The sequence below is a fragment of the Mauremys reevesii genome, linkage group 20 (genome assembly GCF_016161935.1).
Source record: "Mauremys reevesii isolate NIE-2019 linkage group 20, ASM1616193v1, whole genome shotgun sequence".
In the NCBI taxonomy this organism is placed as follows: domain Eukaryota; kingdom Metazoa; phylum Chordata; order Testudines; family Geoemydidae; genus Mauremys; species Mauremys reevesii.
The window spans coordinates 19,735,243-19,752,936 of NC_052642.1; the positions used below are offsets into that span (position 1 = coordinate 19,735,243).

At 36.5% G+C, this 17,694-nt stretch overlaps 1 protein-coding gene across 6 annotated transcripts in view; it reads right to left on the reverse strand.

Annotated features, from left to right (window-relative positions):
• Positions 1-627: 627 nt before the first annotated feature.
• Positions 628-17,694, reverse strand: part of VMP1 (vacuole membrane protein 1) — an 83,967-nt gene continuing 66,900 nt past the window's right edge. For 5 of the 6 annotated variants that reach the window (XM_039507390.1, XM_039507388.1, XM_039507385.1 and 2 more), the window contains 4 exons: positions 17,357-17,473; positions 14,824-14,885; positions 2,792-2,894; positions 628-1,454 (listed from right to left, as the gene is read on the reverse strand). In XM_039507390.1, coding sequence (XP_039363324.1) covers positions 1,311-1,454; positions 2,792-2,894; positions 14,824-14,885; positions 17,357-17,473 — 426 coding nt within the window. In that variant the 3' untranslated portion in view covers positions 628-1,310. The remainder of the gene's footprint in view (positions 1,455-2,791; positions 2,895-14,823; positions 14,886-17,356; positions 17,474-17,694) is intronic. The other variant, XM_039507391.1, reaches the window with a different exon arrangement.

Here is a 17,694-nt window from a genome sequence, read left to right on the forward strand (position 1 = left end):
CTGATTAAACAAGTCAACTTATTTTAATTTTCTTATGGATAAAACAAAACTACATTCCTACTAGTTCAGGGACTATTAGAGAAGCGTTGTATATACACAGTAGCAGTGGAATGGTCACCTATTTACTAAGAAAAGAACAAGTCTACCCCTTCAATACAAGTTAACTTCACACACACTGATTTGTAACAATAATAAATATTGGGATATTTTTAAAGTATACTTTAATGTTCTTTATTACGGTTATTAATTACCATTCCTGTGTTTAATTTCTGATTTCTACGCTTCCCCAACTTTTTTCCTGCAGCACTCATGGTGCTATAAATCTGTATTCCTAACATTAAGCAAACATTTAGAGTGACCTGATAAAATTAGTAACGTCATTCAACTAGCCTACTTAAATAAATAAATCATACCATACCGCAAGGTGCTAAATACATGCTTTCTACTTCCTTCTGCTGAGCAAGAAGTTCGAGAAAAATTAACAAAAGGTTTCTGTGCTTACTGTACAGGAAGGATAAGTAAGCATGCAATAAACTGGACATAAGCTTAATAAAGAAACTAAAGAGAAACGGAGTATACCAAAGGTGTTGAGGGGAAGAAACAGCTTAAAAAGACCGACACAAGAAATTCTGGAATGATCAAAGATGACTTTATAAAGTTTTATCTTGACTTCATTCTAAATATACAGAATAAAAAAGTGAACTGCACCAGTTTGACATCAGCCATCTCTGCTTACACCATTATGAAGTTGGCAAGGGTGGCTTTTCCAACCGAGAGCATGTGCGATGTGACGGCATTTCTGAGAACTCAGATGGACTCGTATTACCATGAAGGACATGCAAGAATGTTACCCAGTCTACTATCATTTACATATATTTCAATGACCTTGAAATTATGAGGCATGACAGCCATCCTTCAAAAGAAAATTGTTACTTTTAGGCCAGGCTGCAAGTTAATCAGGAAATCTGGAGTTGTGCTAAGTATTAAATCATCAATTTTGGAATTAACTTGAATGGAAAGCATTCATGTTCAACATTAGTCTAGCATCACACGTGCCACCCCAGAAAGTACAACTCAGACTGAATTAAAGAGAGTATATACATTACCTTAACATACATACGTTTGTAAATGAAAGTTATTCTCTAATAGTGAATTACTTTCAAAAGAAAATAATTAAAAACTTGTTACAGCTGGAAAATTGATGATTTTTAAAAGTGTTTCCCTGTTTTGAATAATGCCGATTTTTAACATATGGTAAGACCTGTCACTTGCATGTCTGCTAAAGCTCATTTCAATGGGTTTTACCCAGCTTATTTTGTCTTTTCCTCAGAGTACATCTTCTGCTGCACTCGTTTGGCATAGCTTTGGGCCATGGAGTTTATTATAGACAAGATGAAATAGCAAACCATGACGATCACAAGTTTTTCAAACATCCATGATAACCAGTTCTCCCCCTGCAAAAACAAAAAACAACAGAACAAGGGGAAAAAATTCAGATTAGCAGAATACAAAAGATTTCTCCTCCTCCTAGCTGAAGGGAAAGAATCTAATCATCTCAGGATTCTGCATAATTTATCAAACTACAACAGGAACAAGCACAAACTAACAGGGTCCCTACAGGCTTCTTTGTAAAGCTAACTTTGGTCTTTTAAAGCCAGCATGAAAGGTGCTGCCAAATCACTGTAGGGCAACTGATCATTTCTGGTGGGCGAGTCGGTAAGTGATTTATTAGCCATGATTTTGTTTCTTTTTGTTGGTGTCTCATAAAATTCACATAAAGCCTGATGTGATCCGTAGTCATTTGCACAAGGTACAATACAGTCACTGGTTAACAGTCAGTTTTGACTGAACTGCCTACAGCATGTTTGATACTAATTGGAAGCTATTTCAAGTTATGTAGCTGGAAGTTAATGGAATGGATTAAAAAATCATGCTTCTGCAGTGTTCTCCAGTCCGGTGCTTTTTTTTACTTTCTATTTTGGTCAAAGGAGGGCAGCAATGCACCGCACAGAGATTACTTCAAAGGGCAGAACATGCTTCCGCCTAGTTATTCCAGACTGGTCTTCCCTTAATTACCCTTATTTTTCTGTTAAGAACTAGGAAAGCAAATATTTATAGAAATAAAAGGGTTTAGGACTTAAAATGTAAGGTTAATAATTTGTGTATATCAATATCTTAGTTGCCCTAAAAATAGCATGTCTAAAATTTAGGTGTTAATTAATCTTTTTATATCTAAAGCTGTGGGACATGTATTTAAAGATTTTTGCATGAAAAGGCCTCCCACTTATTGTATTTTCCTAATATTTTCTCTTTGACCATCGAGATGTGTTTTGGTTGGTTGGTTATTTTTTTGTAGGGGGCGGGGGGAGTAGGGTTAAGTAGCTAACAAGAAAAAAGGAAAGTCAAATCCTAGATGCTTTAATAATATTTGATGGAGGGGGGAATTCTTTACCCATAATTGTACATGTAAAGCGAACTTTTTGCTGTCTTTAATAGGTTGCCTCTTGTACCAAGAGAAATGACTCGAAAGTCAGGACAAACCACCAGCTTTGCTTAGCTGCCTAGCTTACTCCCAAATGGACAGAATGTCTAACCCAGGTCTATGTAGTACAAATACAGTTTTTCCTCTGAACTTCCCAGCTTGTTTTTAAAATCAATTCAAAGCCTTATCTCCTTTGAGATTTGCAGGTCTTTGAAAGCTAGAATCAAAACTTAATCAGATAAAATGGGTAAGGAGTCAAGGAGTAGCAAAGAAGAAGAAAGGAAAAGAGGTAGTGGGTAGAATTCTTACCTGTGGCACTCCATTGTCAGATTTGTGGTGAAGTTTAATTCGCTGAGCTTCCAAGTACTCTTGAAATGGCTTCTGAAGAGAGGGACCTATACTTGGGACAGCACTGGTGCAAATTTCATTCCAGAGAACAAGACAAAATTTGAAGAGAAAAAACAAGAAAACAATTTATTTATTTTTTTAAACTTACCACTTTGGCTCAAAAGGAACAAAGTTCAGATTAGAGCCATCGATCAGAAGGCATCACCCTGCATGGGATAATTGGGAGACCCAAACAATACAGTGTGTGTTATCGGTTCATCTGAAGAAGAGGGACAAGTGGGTCCCCCAGACTCTCAAAAGAGGAAAAAAAGGGGTAAAAAAAAAAAGAAAAAAGAAAAGGATTTCACAGCAGATTGATGATAAACTCAGAGGTAACACAGAGAGCTATATGCTCCACTACTTCCTCAAAGCCAGGGAGAAGTTCAGCTAAGGCTGTGCACTGATGCACGGCTGAGAATAAAATGAATGACTTCTCAGAAGTCCCACATTTATCACCAGCAGTTCCTGTAAGAACTGGTTTGAACCGATTAATAAGGAAATGACTTGTGCTTGTGTCATCCCTCAGTTAAAAAAGAAACTGCCCGCCCTATGACTTGCCCCTATCTTCTCAAAGAAGGCGGCTCCTTTCTCAAACTAAGTCCTTATTAGGACAATCTGTGCGTCATCCTTATCCAAAAAGAATGCATTAGCAAATTCTAAAGGCACCTCCCACTAGTCAGTGATTAACAAAGGAACAAAGAAGGAACTATGAACCTTGTTCTGATTCATTCTATGTTTTATGGCAGATGACTTGCATAGAAACTACAGTATGTTACTAAACACCTTGTTCTCAGATGACTGTAATAAGGATCTCTGATAAGTTTATGTACTCAGTGCCTTCTCCCATCTATAAAGAGCTGGAAATACTAAACTGGACAGGCTTAGCAAAATAGCTACCAAATTTCATTCTGCAGATGCCAGAGCATTTTTTAAATTGTAACTTGAGGCTACTCAAATGAATCAGTATCATTTTTTGTATCCACTATCTAACCATTGCAGACCATACCAGTCAACAGCAACATAAGTCAGGAGCTGTATCCTCTCCCCCATAGGGACCTACTTGCTCCTAAATACATGGTTCTGGGTGCTTTAGAATTACCCCCAAAAGAGACACTAAGCCTTTGTGTCCACTATGGCAACTTCCCATCAGTGGTGACAAAGTTCCTATGGCTGGACCCTTCTTCTCTACACTAGGGATCTCAGTGAAAACCAGTGGTTTTTTTCCCTCCAATTTCCCCAGTGTAGACATGCCCCATCTGATTTTCAAAATCATTTAGTGTGCTTTAAAAAGGGGGGAAAGAGCACTTCTCAGATTAAATGATATTTATTTAGTACACTGCATTACAATTCATTCCTTTTCACTAGTCAGATGACATTTTCCTGGGTAAATAAAACAAGTTAGAAAGGAGGCCAATGGCTTTCTAACATTTAGAATTTTAGTAAATCCCCAGAATCCAAGAAGTACAAATAGCTCACTATCAGCCTTTCTAATTAGATTTGCTCCACTAGCCTGGGGCAAGCAATTTTACTGAATGCCAAGTTTTAAAAAAAAAAAAAAACTTCAGTGATTCCTCATCAACATGGATAAACTGGTGAATACATTTTGTGACTAGGCTGGTAAATTTTCCTAAAAATTTTGCAAGGCGATTGTAACTATAGATCCATGTATTTTATGGAAGGGGACAGCAGCTTTTACAAGCTATTTCCAGTTCTTCAGAAAACTCCAGTAACGGCCTAGCTGCTAGTTTGCGGCAGAAGTTCTCCCGAATGACTCGTTGGTCAGTACGAGTCACTGGTTTAAAACCATCTCTGGGGAACTTTTTTTTTTTTTTTTTTTTTTTTAAATAAATGACACATACGGCAAAAGGAAAAAGCTACTGAAAGGTAATATTTCACTTTTAAAAAACTTTACATGAATTTTAAAATAGAAATGTTTCAATGATGAGAGTTGAACTAAGTAGTTGTCCAAACCCTTTGTTTAAAAAACAAACAAACCAAAACAACCTCATCTACTCAGTCTCCAAATTATGATGACTATCACAGCAGTGAAATGAAAACTAGAAGTTCACAGGGCTCAGATTAGGGCATTGCCTCCTGATACATCAAGAGTATGTTTTAAAACAATTCTTTCATTTAAAGCATTCTGCACAACTTTTTATAATGGTGAATGATGATTGAAGTTTGCTTTATGACAGAACTTCATTAAGCTATTTTATGGACCTTTGGGCCATGCATACAAGGACCATGGGAACCCTAAACTAGAATCTGCATAATTGAACAATTAACAATATTTTATGGCATATTTATACTTATACACACCGTTGCCAAATAAATGTGTGTTGTATACATTTTTGCTAGAGTGAAATGTAGAAAGTAGCAAACTTATACATTTATATTCGCAATACTAGAAATGAAATTTTTCTTAACCTTTAGTGATTAAAACCTCTAGTTTTGATTATTTCTGTAATCGTCCAGTAAAATCCAGCCATTTAAGCAGTACTAATTCTCTGACCATTTCCTCACGCACTATTCTGAAGAGCTAACATTTTACTGAATGTCCAGAACCCAATTTCAGTTGCAGGGTATATACATTTTTAAGGTTAGCAATTGATCAAATGTATTTTCATTACAAACCACAGCTCTCCCATTCCTAATGGATCTTTAGGAAAGTATGTCAACCCACTAACTCAACAGCCATAGACTAGATTTCAGCATCAGTTTCAAGAATTCTACCCATTTGCTGGATGCAGTTGCGACTGCAGAAGCGACAGCATTTTGCATCACAGTTCTGCGCCACTCAGCAATGGGTTTAAGATGTAGCTTCAGAAGAGAATTGTGGTTCCAGTTTTCTAAATGCAAACCACATACATCATTGCACAACCTGCTGAATAAAGGAAGGCGGTGGAAAATATCCCCTCCAACAATAAAATGGCTTCAAGCTACCCCCTATCTACCATTCTGTTCAGATTCTCTCAGCTTCCATAGTTAACAGAGAAAAGCCTGTGGTCTTTTAAAAGAAATAAGAGGAGTAATAATAATAATAATAATAATAATAAAAGTCAACAGGTTAAGAAATCAAGGACCTAAATGTACAATAGAATTTTGTTCATCAATACACTTTATAATCTGCACACAAACAAAAAACTCCCTACCTTTCAAAGATTTAGCAACACGGGTAGTGAACTGATGTATGACCTCAATTTTTGTTTAAATAGAAAGATCATTCACTAAGACATTATGAAACATCAAAAGCAGTGATAATTGTCATAAGTAGTGAGCAAAGGACATTCCATGACGTATTCTCCTTTATTGTACTTATTCACAAATTTGCAGAATTCATTAATTTGTATTGCATCCCTAACATTGATGCAAAGTCAGTGAGGTTGACTTTATTTTTATATTAAGTGTTAGAAAATATTTTTAGATTTTATCTTGCTTGCAAAAATAATCTCTCTCAATTTGGATTCAGAATGAGAGATTTCAGAATAAAATATGAACTATTTGCGTAACCTGAAATTGTACTTTTTATTTTACTTTGTAGCAATCCTGTACTAAATCTGAATGTTTCTTGAGGAACTGTGAATCACTTCTGTTTAACTGGAAGCTACAATTAGCTTAAAAAGATTTCTTATTTTCATTTACCTGTGTTAAATATCATGTTTTTGGATATTCATCTGAAAAACTGATTTGAAAATTTTTCAACAGAACAAAACTTTACAAATCTTGGAAGCTTCATGATACACTTTCAGTGATCCTGCATTAAGAAGCTTAGCCTTTTTTAGAAAAATATTACTGATTGAATAGAATTTGTCAGTATCAGCTGAATGGAGTTAAAAATTTCTCTTAAAGAATTGTGAAAAATTGGTTATTTTGGTTGAACAGTTTAGAACGCACATTTCTGCTCTAGTTACCAATACACCTGGAATTCACTGATCATTTATTTGCAGATTATAGTAATCAAAACCAATTTGTCAAAGACACTACACACTGCAACTTACTTTCTCTCTCTCTCTCTTTTTGCTTAAAACAAAAATCACGGTCTCTACAAAACTCCAGATACCAAATGTATGATGGTGATAATGAAATGGTGCTTATGATTTCAGCAGAAATCTTAGCCTGGATCTCTATGGGTTAGAAGTAGGGTGACCAAATAGCAACTGTGAAAAAACGGGACAGGGTGTGTGTGTGTGGTAACAGGAGCCTATATAAGAAAAAATCCCCCCAAAATGGGACTATTCCTATAAAAACGGGACATATGGTCACCCTAGTTAGAAGAAGATTTTTCTCACAAAAAATCAACTGCTTGGGAGAGATGCACCAAAAAAATTAATGATTTAATCAAGATTTGTGATGGATTCTCCATCACTGGGAATTTTTAAATCAAGACAATGTTCTTCTAAAAAGATATACTGTAGTTCAAAAAGGAATTATTTTGGGGAAGTTCTGGGGCCTCAGTTCTGCAGAAGACCAGACTAGATGGCAACCATGCTCCCTCTTTTAGAATCTATGAATACCATTTGAAAAGTGTTAACACTACTTTTTCATTTTGTGAACGTTCTCTTTAAAAATACACCCTTTCCATTAAGCTGGAAAGACTCGCTGCTAATATAAGGACTGGGCTTGTCCAGACTACATGGCTACTAAACACACAGGCACTGTGCTTGTTCAAGAAGAGACAGTGTTCGTAAGAATTAACTGTTCATAGGAAAAAGGACCCTACATCACATTCTGGTTAATGTGTCAGAAGTCCTACAATTTTGGCCAGAAGTAGCACACCTATAGTAAAGTACTGTTTTAAATAAATCTAGAGCCCGAGTCAAGTAAATACCTGCCCAGCTTCATCACAATGGATTGCCCATGTGAGACACTCCTTCAAATCAATTTTCTACAGGGTTTCCCAGAGAGAGAGAGAGAGAGAGTCTGTGTGCAAGTTTGTGAACACACCTCTTACTAACCTGGCCCTTTGGCTCTATTCAACCATATGTTGCCTTTGTGGGTGATAAGCTGTAGAGACCAGATTAACACCTGTAGAGCCCAATTCTGAGTCGGGAAGCATATGTTCACCATAGCTGTGGGAAGAGTTTTTGAACTGGCTACTCTGTCCCTACCCTTGGGCTACCTGAAACACCAAACAGATCATGTCATGATCACATCAGGGCGCTTTTTAAAAATGGATTTTTTTCCCCTTTCGTCACCAAAAATCCTTTTGCTTTTTGTCAACATGAGCCATGAACATATTCTGATTTCACTAATAAAGTAACCTTAGCCTACAGCCAGATTGATTCTCTGCCTCTACAAAAAAGAAATGTTCAGTGGTGACAAAGAGTCAAAAGTTTAATGTAATGAAGGGAATTCACTGCTCTGGGCTCTCCTCCATTATCTGTGGCTCTGAGGAAGACTGGTTCTGCTTGTTGATCAAACTTGCAATGGCAGACAGAGCAACGGCCTTCAACTTCCACATAACTGTGGAAAGCTAAAGAAAAGTTTTACTGTACATCACATACAACTCCTAATATGCCCAGCTTTGAGTTGCTCTGTTCTGATTTTCACATTTCTTTCTAGGTTTTCCCCAAAGGACACAGGAGATACCTAGGAAGCCGTATGTTTTACTCTTCATATTGCTGCACAAGAGGAATGAGGCATTCACTAAAATAGCCACAATTTGACATTTTCTGTTGTCTCTTCCTTAAAAGGGCTCAAGATGTTATGGATTTGTATGGCCTAAATTTTCTCAACAAGAGTTTTATGCCTCAGTTATAAACCTCCCAAACAAACAGGTTTGAAAGGATATATTTTGAGTGGCACTGGACTAGTAAGTGAAGCTGACTGATTTGCATGCTTCCCTCACCATCCAAAAAGTACACCTTCTTCTGGCAAGTTATCTGAACCTTCAAATGGTTAATTTTTTTTTCCAGACAGTGATCTAAACAGGCTTAACGGTTAGTATTTTAATGAGCTGTCATTTCCTGTGCTGATAAAGATTCTCACAGTATTTAAACCATCCATTTCCCTGAGGCTCAACCAATACCAGGACACAATTCATGGTGAGTCAGAATGGACCTCAGACTCCTTGCCTGACTCAACCATGATAAATTACACTGCAGCAAATCTGGACTCACTCCTAAGGTGCCTCTGGCTTAAAGAGACCTGACTTCTAAAACTCAGGGCAGAGCCACTGGCTTTAATTTAGATCAGTGCCGCCTTGGGTTTTAAAACATTTGGGGAAATAAAGATAAGTCATCTGTATTATTTTAAAATTGGAGAACGAAACTGGTGATATTTAATTAAATAAATCTGGTTTATGCTCAAGGTCCAGGGGAGCAAAGCTGGGGTTACGAAGCTGTTTTGAGTTTTCATCTGAAACATTATTAGGAATAATCTTCAAATAAAATACTTGTGTGACCATGAAATTAAAGTTGCCTTAAATGTGATCTAATTTATCTGGGATGGCCTCAAATCCACAAGTGACCTAAATGTCATGAACAACATCTCACCTTGAGAGATTTTTATTTTTGGTACGTTAAACACTAACTTTAACAGAGCTGTCACTGCAGTTTGTATTAGATTTCAAATCTGTTGGATATTGTTATTTGTAAAGAAATATTTCTTTTATGTGAGGGCAAGAAAAAGAGTTGTACCTTTAAAAAGCAAAACTACAGCTTTCAAACATTCACTTGCTAGTTCAGATTTAAATCCTACAAGCCCTATTCAAATAAACTCTTAATTCTATTGTGATCCATCTAAAGGTTCTAACATCAAAACATCTCAAATTTCATTAACATCTGTGTCCCTTTCAAGCTATTAAAGCCTTTTTTGTGCCAGTTTCCCCATTGTGTACACAACTGTATTATAAAGGCACAATCCCACAGGTTTCTGATATACTTGTGGGAGGAGAGCCATTGATTTACTGCACCGAGAAATGTCAGGTGTAATGTTGTAAGCTTCCAAAAGCATTTCTACCTCAGGAGACTTTAAATAAAGTCACTGCTAAATTATCTGTGTTCTCAGCCATTGTGGATTATTTTCAACAGAATTTTAATAAATAGCAAGTCAGTCTAAAATGCAAATTAGAAGCAATTTTTTAATATATACTTTAATTCTGGTGCCAATTCAGGAGGACTTCTTCCACCATATTAGTGCTGAGTTATTTATGTAAAACAAAGGTCCATATAAAGACAGGACATGAGATTTGTAAATCAGATCTTGCTCCTCGGACTGTGTTCTGTTAAAATCAAAGTGATGTGGATTCTGCCAGTTTGATGCTCACTGTTCCAAATTATATTGTTGGGGTCCCGAAGCTGCTAAAGAGCTTCACTTTGCACATTAAGGAGAATAAATCACAAAGCTAAATTATTCTGCATGAAAAGATAGAAAAGGCCACACTATAGATTAACTATCATTGTCCCCATTGCTAATCTTATAATACAAAAAAAAGTATTGATTTTTGGGAAAACTTAAAAGGAAAAAATTAAAACCTTTTGGGTGGCTGACGTTTTCTGACACATTTTTGGAGGAAAAATTGTGTCAAGAGGAAAGCACAATGCCCTTTACAGATAAAGTCACAAGAGTCAATTACGACTAATTTGCTGCTGAGTCAATGGGTTGCGTTGTGAATTGTAAGGTAACAAGGAGCGGCACACCATTAGTTCATAAAGTCAGTGATTCAAGTATGAATAGAGGCTGGTTTCATGTAAGCTGTTTAATTACTAGTGCAAACTAGTCAAATTCCAACTGGCCTGTGTGGCTTTAAAACATCAAAAATTGGCTCAGGTGAAACCCTAGATTGAGAAATTGCTCAGAAGAAATATTTGATACTTTGGGTTAGATTTTCAGGCCTATGTCTTCTGACTCAGACTTTGCTGTTGCATTAATGAAAGTTACAAGTCTAATCTGCAGGGCATGGCACTGACAATTTAGCCCTTAAACTGCACAGGAGTGCTACAGTCTACATTTTTGCATAAATATCACTGACTGAACAGACCCCACTTTGTGTTTGTCTTTTGCAACTAATTAACAATTACTTTCCTCAGGCATTATTTTTAGAGGGGAGATGTGACTGTCAAATGGAGCAGGTGTACGTATTTCCCCAGCTCAAACATTGTCCATCCCTTATCCTGATCATCACAGGAACATATATTGTACATACAAAAACCCTTTTCCTGTGAAAAGAAGGGCGACCACATCTCTCAAACTGTTTAGGCAGCAGGACTAGGACGACAGCATTTGCTGCCTGAGCTTGGAATGAGCTTCCTACTGGCAAGGTTCAATGAGGATCATTTGCATGGGATTCCTGAAGGATGCTGAAGTGTTTTAACAACAGGTTTTACGATCTATATATATGTAATAAAAACTTCACTTATTATGAAAGTGCAGCTACTTCTGGGGTGAAACTTGGCAGCCATTTAACATTACCCAGCACTATGCTACAGCTCAGAACTCCCAGCAGGAACCTAGAACACATACATTTTTTTCTTCTGTCCTCTTTTTTGATCATTAAGCAATGGCAACTCCTTAACAGCAGGATAAAACCAAAGGGTGGACTTTTCTTTCTGATCAATCATTCAGCAATGTTACAGCTTGCCAAAGTTCTTTGTATGGTTGCTTTTGAGCTTTAGTAGCTTTCTGGGAATTCCTAGTGCCCATTTGAAATCACCACTTCAAAGTCAAATGTGATCATGTTTAAAAGCAATATGCTCAGTGACTTCATAAACATTCCTGCAGCTGTAGGTAAAACAATTACATTGAAAGATTAAAAAAAACACAAAAGAAAACCCACAATCTAGCTACTAATTAAACAATTTTAAAATTGGTTAATTGTGGCCTGAAAACTAGTACAAAAAGTATGTAACATGGCTGCTTAGTAAGCTAACCTCCTCTTTAAGTCAGAGAATACAAAATAGTTAATACATACAATACATTGCAACCTCCAAATTATTTGCTGATAGCATCGGTAGCTGAGTGAGCCGAGGCTCCCTCTGCCAATCTTTCAATGGCCTTCTGCCTTTTCTCAGCTCAGACCTCACTTGGAATTTCAGCAGCAATCCAGCATGTGCAGAATACTGGTGCCCGCCTTCTTGCACATACAATCAAGTACACTCTCCCCCATCCTAAAACAACTTCACTGGCTCCCCATTCATTTAGACTGGAATCTTTCTGGGGAAAGGACTGATATTTTCTTCTGTGTTTGTACAGCACCTAGCACAATGAGGTCCGAGGCCATGAGTGGGGCTTCTACAATAACACAAATAATCTAACTCATTGATTTTCTGAAAAACTAGCCCTGCTGCTTAAAATCCTCTGTGATCTTGCTCCAAGTTCTTAGGGCCCTGTCTTATTCTCTATGCTCTATCCTCTTCAGCTAGCACCGTTCTACCCCAAGTGTTTGGGTAGGTTGTCTGTAAGAAAAACTTTCTACAAAATAAAATTGTGAAACCAAAGCACCCTGAACTGTATTAAAGGGATGGTTTTGCAAGTTCAAGATACAATGAACACAGACTCTGGTAATACAGTAAACAACTGCAATCCTAAGGAAAAGAATTGCACAGAGCTCTGTTTTTCATTAAAGATTAAGACTCATCTATTTATCAAAGAGAATATGGTCTAGTGCATAAAATCGCAACAATTTCAAGGACGTTAATAATTCTCTCCTTACAGTTCAACTTAATCTTCCATCTAGGCTTTGGTGATCCTGTACATCAATTTTCTTTTAAAAAAATCTTTCTGGTTAGACACTGTTTTGCAAAAGGCAACATCTAGGAATTACAAACTATCTCAAGTCAAACTAATGGCATAAATGTGATTAAAAAGGTTAATGTTACTGATCATTGAGTATTCTCTTTGTACTTAATAATGATTGAGAACTTCTAATGCAAGCTGTTGCTTAAGTGCTTTATATGCTACTCTAGAGAGAAATTGATGAGGTAATGCTAGCAGACTGTGTTTGAGAAAAGTCAAGGATACTGGGACATTCCAAAAAACTTACTGTCTCCCAAGAACATTTTTGAATTCTGACATCAACTGTCTAATAAAAATCTGAAGCCAGCGGAAATCCTGTGAATATGTTCAAAAGTCTCCAAGACAGATGAAGTAAGAAAAAACTAGCTTTGGCCCAAAGATTGCATTTGAGGAAGTCTTTGGAAATATACCTTACTCAGCAGTAGTGTTGATCAAAGATAAAAAGCAAATCAGCTTTGAGTAGCTAATGTCAAAAAGACAATTAATGATTTCTAACCAGTAGAATTTTTTTTAAAGGAATATTCAAAACAAAACATTCATTTTGAAGTTTGTTACAATCCAGACTCCTAATGAGAAACTCAGGAAGCAATAAAATCAGATCTGTTCCATCAGTGAAGTGCCCAAGAATGTTGCATCAAACCCTCCTATTTCTTTGTATAACATTACTACTTCAAGTTTACATATTTCAATAGCAATTATTTCCAGACATTCCTATCCAGAAACTCTTCTTGAGACTAATTTTTTTATATACTAAAAAAGTAGTTAACGATTAGACAACAAAAAAAGTCCTGGCTATCAATCATGTGTCCTCAAAAGTGAGTGAAAGTCCTTAAGGAGCAAGTAAAAACTCATCTTTAGAATTGATTTTGAAATCAGATTGTTAACACCGGATGTATATCAGACATCAGATCAAATACTACATTTAAACCACTGTTTAATAAAAATGAAAACCACCTCTTCTAATGTCAGAGCAGTCTAAACAATATATTAAAAAAAGTCTGCAATATTTGTCTTTGAGCACACAGTTAAGCACAATTTAGTGATGCAATACAGGATGATTTGCACTAAGTCACATATAGTGAGACAAATTAACTGCATATTTTGTTTGTATTCAAGTAGTTTTATACACCGCTTAATGCTGTGTATTGGGAACATATTACTTAGATTGCCAATAAAGGATGTTCAGATTGACTTGGGCTCTTGAAATTATACAGCATTTTTGACTGAATGGGTAAATCTCCCAAGTGACATGGTGAAATTCAGCGCTTGATTAAATATACTTTTCAATCAGTATTAAATCCCATCATGCCAATACATTCATACACTGTATTTTAAAATTATCTTTTTTTTTTTAAACTGGGTATTACATGTGTTCTTGCTCTACTTCCCCTGACATTTTAAATCAAATCTGAGCTTAAATCAAGTCTGAATCATTTCCTAAGAAACACACTAGTCTGGAAAAAGACAGGTATTTTCTCAAAATAGGAACAGTTTACCCCTAAACAGCTTGCAACTTTCTCTAATGAAAAAAAAAAATGTTTGTAATAGAGAAGATTACAATGCTATGCCCAGGTTTTCATACTAACATTTTATAAGGTATTTCATATAATAAAATATATGGAATGTCTCTTCTAGGGGCCTCCACCTTTAAGCTACATGTGAACACTATGTATTTTAAGTAGTGACAGTTCATTAATTTTCTAATAAGGAATCACAATATATCATCACAGAAAGCCACCAGATTATACTGCAGATCTTCAGCTAGCAGTGTCACTAATTCATAACAACAACATGGTATGTACATACACCTCTACTCCGATATAACGCGACCCGATATAACATAAATTTGGATATAACGCGGTAAAGCAGTGCTCGGGGGGGGGGGGGGGCGCGGTGTGTTCCGGCGGATCAAAGCAAGTTCAATATAACGCAGTTTTACCTATAAGGCGGTAAGATTTTTTGGCTCCCAAGAACAGCGTTATGTCGGGGTAGAGGTGTACTACATCCATTCAAACTGTCGGGATGTCACTTGAGGTAGCTGAAATCTTTGGGATAAGAAATGACAGCTCAAATAAGATCTAAACCAGCTTTGCTGGCCAAAGCTTGCACTTCGAGAGTAAAGCATTGCCTCCTCTGGCAGAAAGTTGACTTTCAGCATACTAGACTCCTTAGTATTTTTCCACTCAAACACTGAAGGTATTAGTTATAGAATTACTCACCCTATTAGGGACACCATCTGCTGCACTATATGTTTGCTGAATGTTATAATTACGAAAAGTTTCTGTAGGAAGGAAAACATCAGTTAGAGAAATGTTTAATCAAAAGGGAAGCAAGGACAATGGAGTACGACAACTTATGTTCCTTTCCAATTAAATGGCTTCTTCTGCACTTACAGATAATTTTCCCTTAACTTTTCTTTCAGCATCATTGTTTTTCAATATCATCCTTTTCAATGAAAGAAGCAGAACAGATAAGTGCTAGTTGCTTTTAAACTGTTATTCTATTTCCTCATACATTTCATTTCTTGCAATGTTTTTCCAGCCTGTGTTGCTAACCATTTCACATCCTCCCTAAACCTAAATTCCCAGAAGCTCGAGGTCACAACTCCACCAGTGTTTTCATGGATAATAAACACCCATCTCTGTGTGGAAAGACAAATTTATGTCCCCATTATAAACATACATTTGGGTAGATAAAATTCAAAATTTCATAGTAGTGAAAGATAGTGAATCTTTTTGGTTCCAAGACTTTATCCCCTAGAAGGGCAATGTAAGGAACAAAGACCTACCAAGTTAGGGACAAAATAAATGACACCATGGGTATCCAAATTTGCCTTTGAAAATTAGACTATTTCTCCCTTTAGAGGCAGTGACCTGGTTGAGACGATTGCCCTAGATACTGAAAATTAAAAAATTAAAATAAGAATGTATTTCAGTGACAGAAAGGTGACCGGAAGTAGATAAAATGCCTTACAGGATAAATCCAAAGCCTCATGATAATTGTATTCCTCTACTTGCTACAGTTAAAATTCTGTTAATGTAGCCATTGTTAATCCCATTTTTGTCAGATTTGATAGCTTGCCCTTTTACAGATTGTAAGTGAGATGATACATAGTGTTTATACAGTCTCCACTACAGTGGATGTATAATCTGATGAGAGGTGAATTAACTGGGCTCTGAATAAGGAAATTAATAAAACTTTGATTCAATGGTCCAGATTAAAAAAGGGCCAACTAAATGCAACTATAAATGCTTTTGGACTCGCTGGCTTTCTCTCTAATTTTATTCTAACTCTTTTCCACGACCACTGCATTTCCTAAAATTCCAATTTACAGCAAGATCACTACAAAATCCAGATTATTGCACAATTTGCTTGAAAGAAAACAATACACAAAATATAATTCTAATAGCTAAACACATTTATGATGTGAAAGGGTTTACCAAGTAAGTGCACAAGGTATTGGGAATATTTGTTGCTTTCACTATCCAGTGTAGATCACTGGAAATTATACTGCAAAGCAATGGAGAACAGCAAACTCTTCAAATTAATTTCACTGTACAGATTAAAAAAAGATCTTGGGAATTACTTCCCAAAGATACTATTTTATTTTTAGTCTTTTCCAAGTCAGAATAAATAAAGCTTAACTATACACATCTCAGTTAAATACAAAATTCAAGGGAAGGCAAAAATGGCATTGACCAATGCAAGTCTTTTCACAATAAACTCAACATCAAGATTTCTGACCCACGAATTGGCCTCCATTTTAAGACTATGCAAAGTAGGATAGAAAGGCAGATAAAATAAGGTGGAAGGAATATCCCTTTAACAGGAGTTCTGGTCTGGGATGAGATCCTTTTGGTTGGGTGTATTGAAGAAGTAATCTCATGCAGCCACCCACTATCATTACTTTAATGAAATAATAAAGATTTTCAAGCTATACAACTGTGGCCAGTGCATTAGTACTAGGGATGCTGAATCAAAAGACATTTGTTCTAGTGATTACAAAGCAGGTGACATAGTTAGGGACACATCATATATCCAGCTGTGTAACTGAATACAATACCAATTTATCTTGCATTGAACAGAATGGTGAGAAGCTCCTCCAGTTACTTTAAAAGCTAGGATCAACATTTTCAGAAGCGACTAGTGATTCATTGAAAGGGCTTCATTTTCAGAAAATATTAAGTACCTGTTCTCTGAAAATCAGTCCCCTTTGAAGTGTCTCAGTTACCAGTGACTTTTGAAAATAATGGCCAAGGTGTCCAAACACATGCCCCCAGGTTGGCTTCAGCAGAGACCACACATCAGTGGGATGAAAGGATTGGGATTTTCTTTAAGACTTTAACTCAAGTGAAAGTGAACATTTAAAAATACTTCCTGACTGATAAACGCTCATTCCAGCGCTCTCTGAAAACGAACATGCATGTGTGTTACCAAAAAGGTAAGTTCATTATGAGTATGAAGCCTTTTCCATCTGGTAAAAACCCGTGGTAAATAACTTGGCTAACCACCAATTTCCTGAGTGGTGTAGGCGGTGAGTTTATAGCCATAGATTATTTAGTTGCCCAAGTTTTGAGTACAGTAACTCTAACAGAACCTTTCTTTTAAATCTGTTGCACCAAATGAATTTTCATCACAGTGAGTCAGGAAGGGGTCATCACAGCTCACTGAAATACTACAGAGATAATGGTGCAGCTCAGACTTAAAACAAATCCTCCCCGGTGTTTTATAAGAGGTGTAACATGTACTTGCCTGGATGTGCATTTTAATTATTGCTTTCCCAATTAAGGTTGCGCCAAAGAAGGTCCAAAAGGGAACCAGAAAGTGGCCACATGTTATCCCTGCCAGGTCAAACAGAGGATTTGGAATCTATGAAGTATAAGGGAAAGAAAAAAGAACCAGAACTCAACATTACATTCACTTTACTTAATAATATCTCTAACTTTGAAAAATGAACTCCTCCCCCTTCCTCAAAACCATCCCAAAATCGTGCCTTAATACACACAAAAATGTTAATATTATAGCCCATAACTTAAATCATTAAGCTTCAGTTAGACAATATCCCAGACAATTCCACTCCGATTGCTATT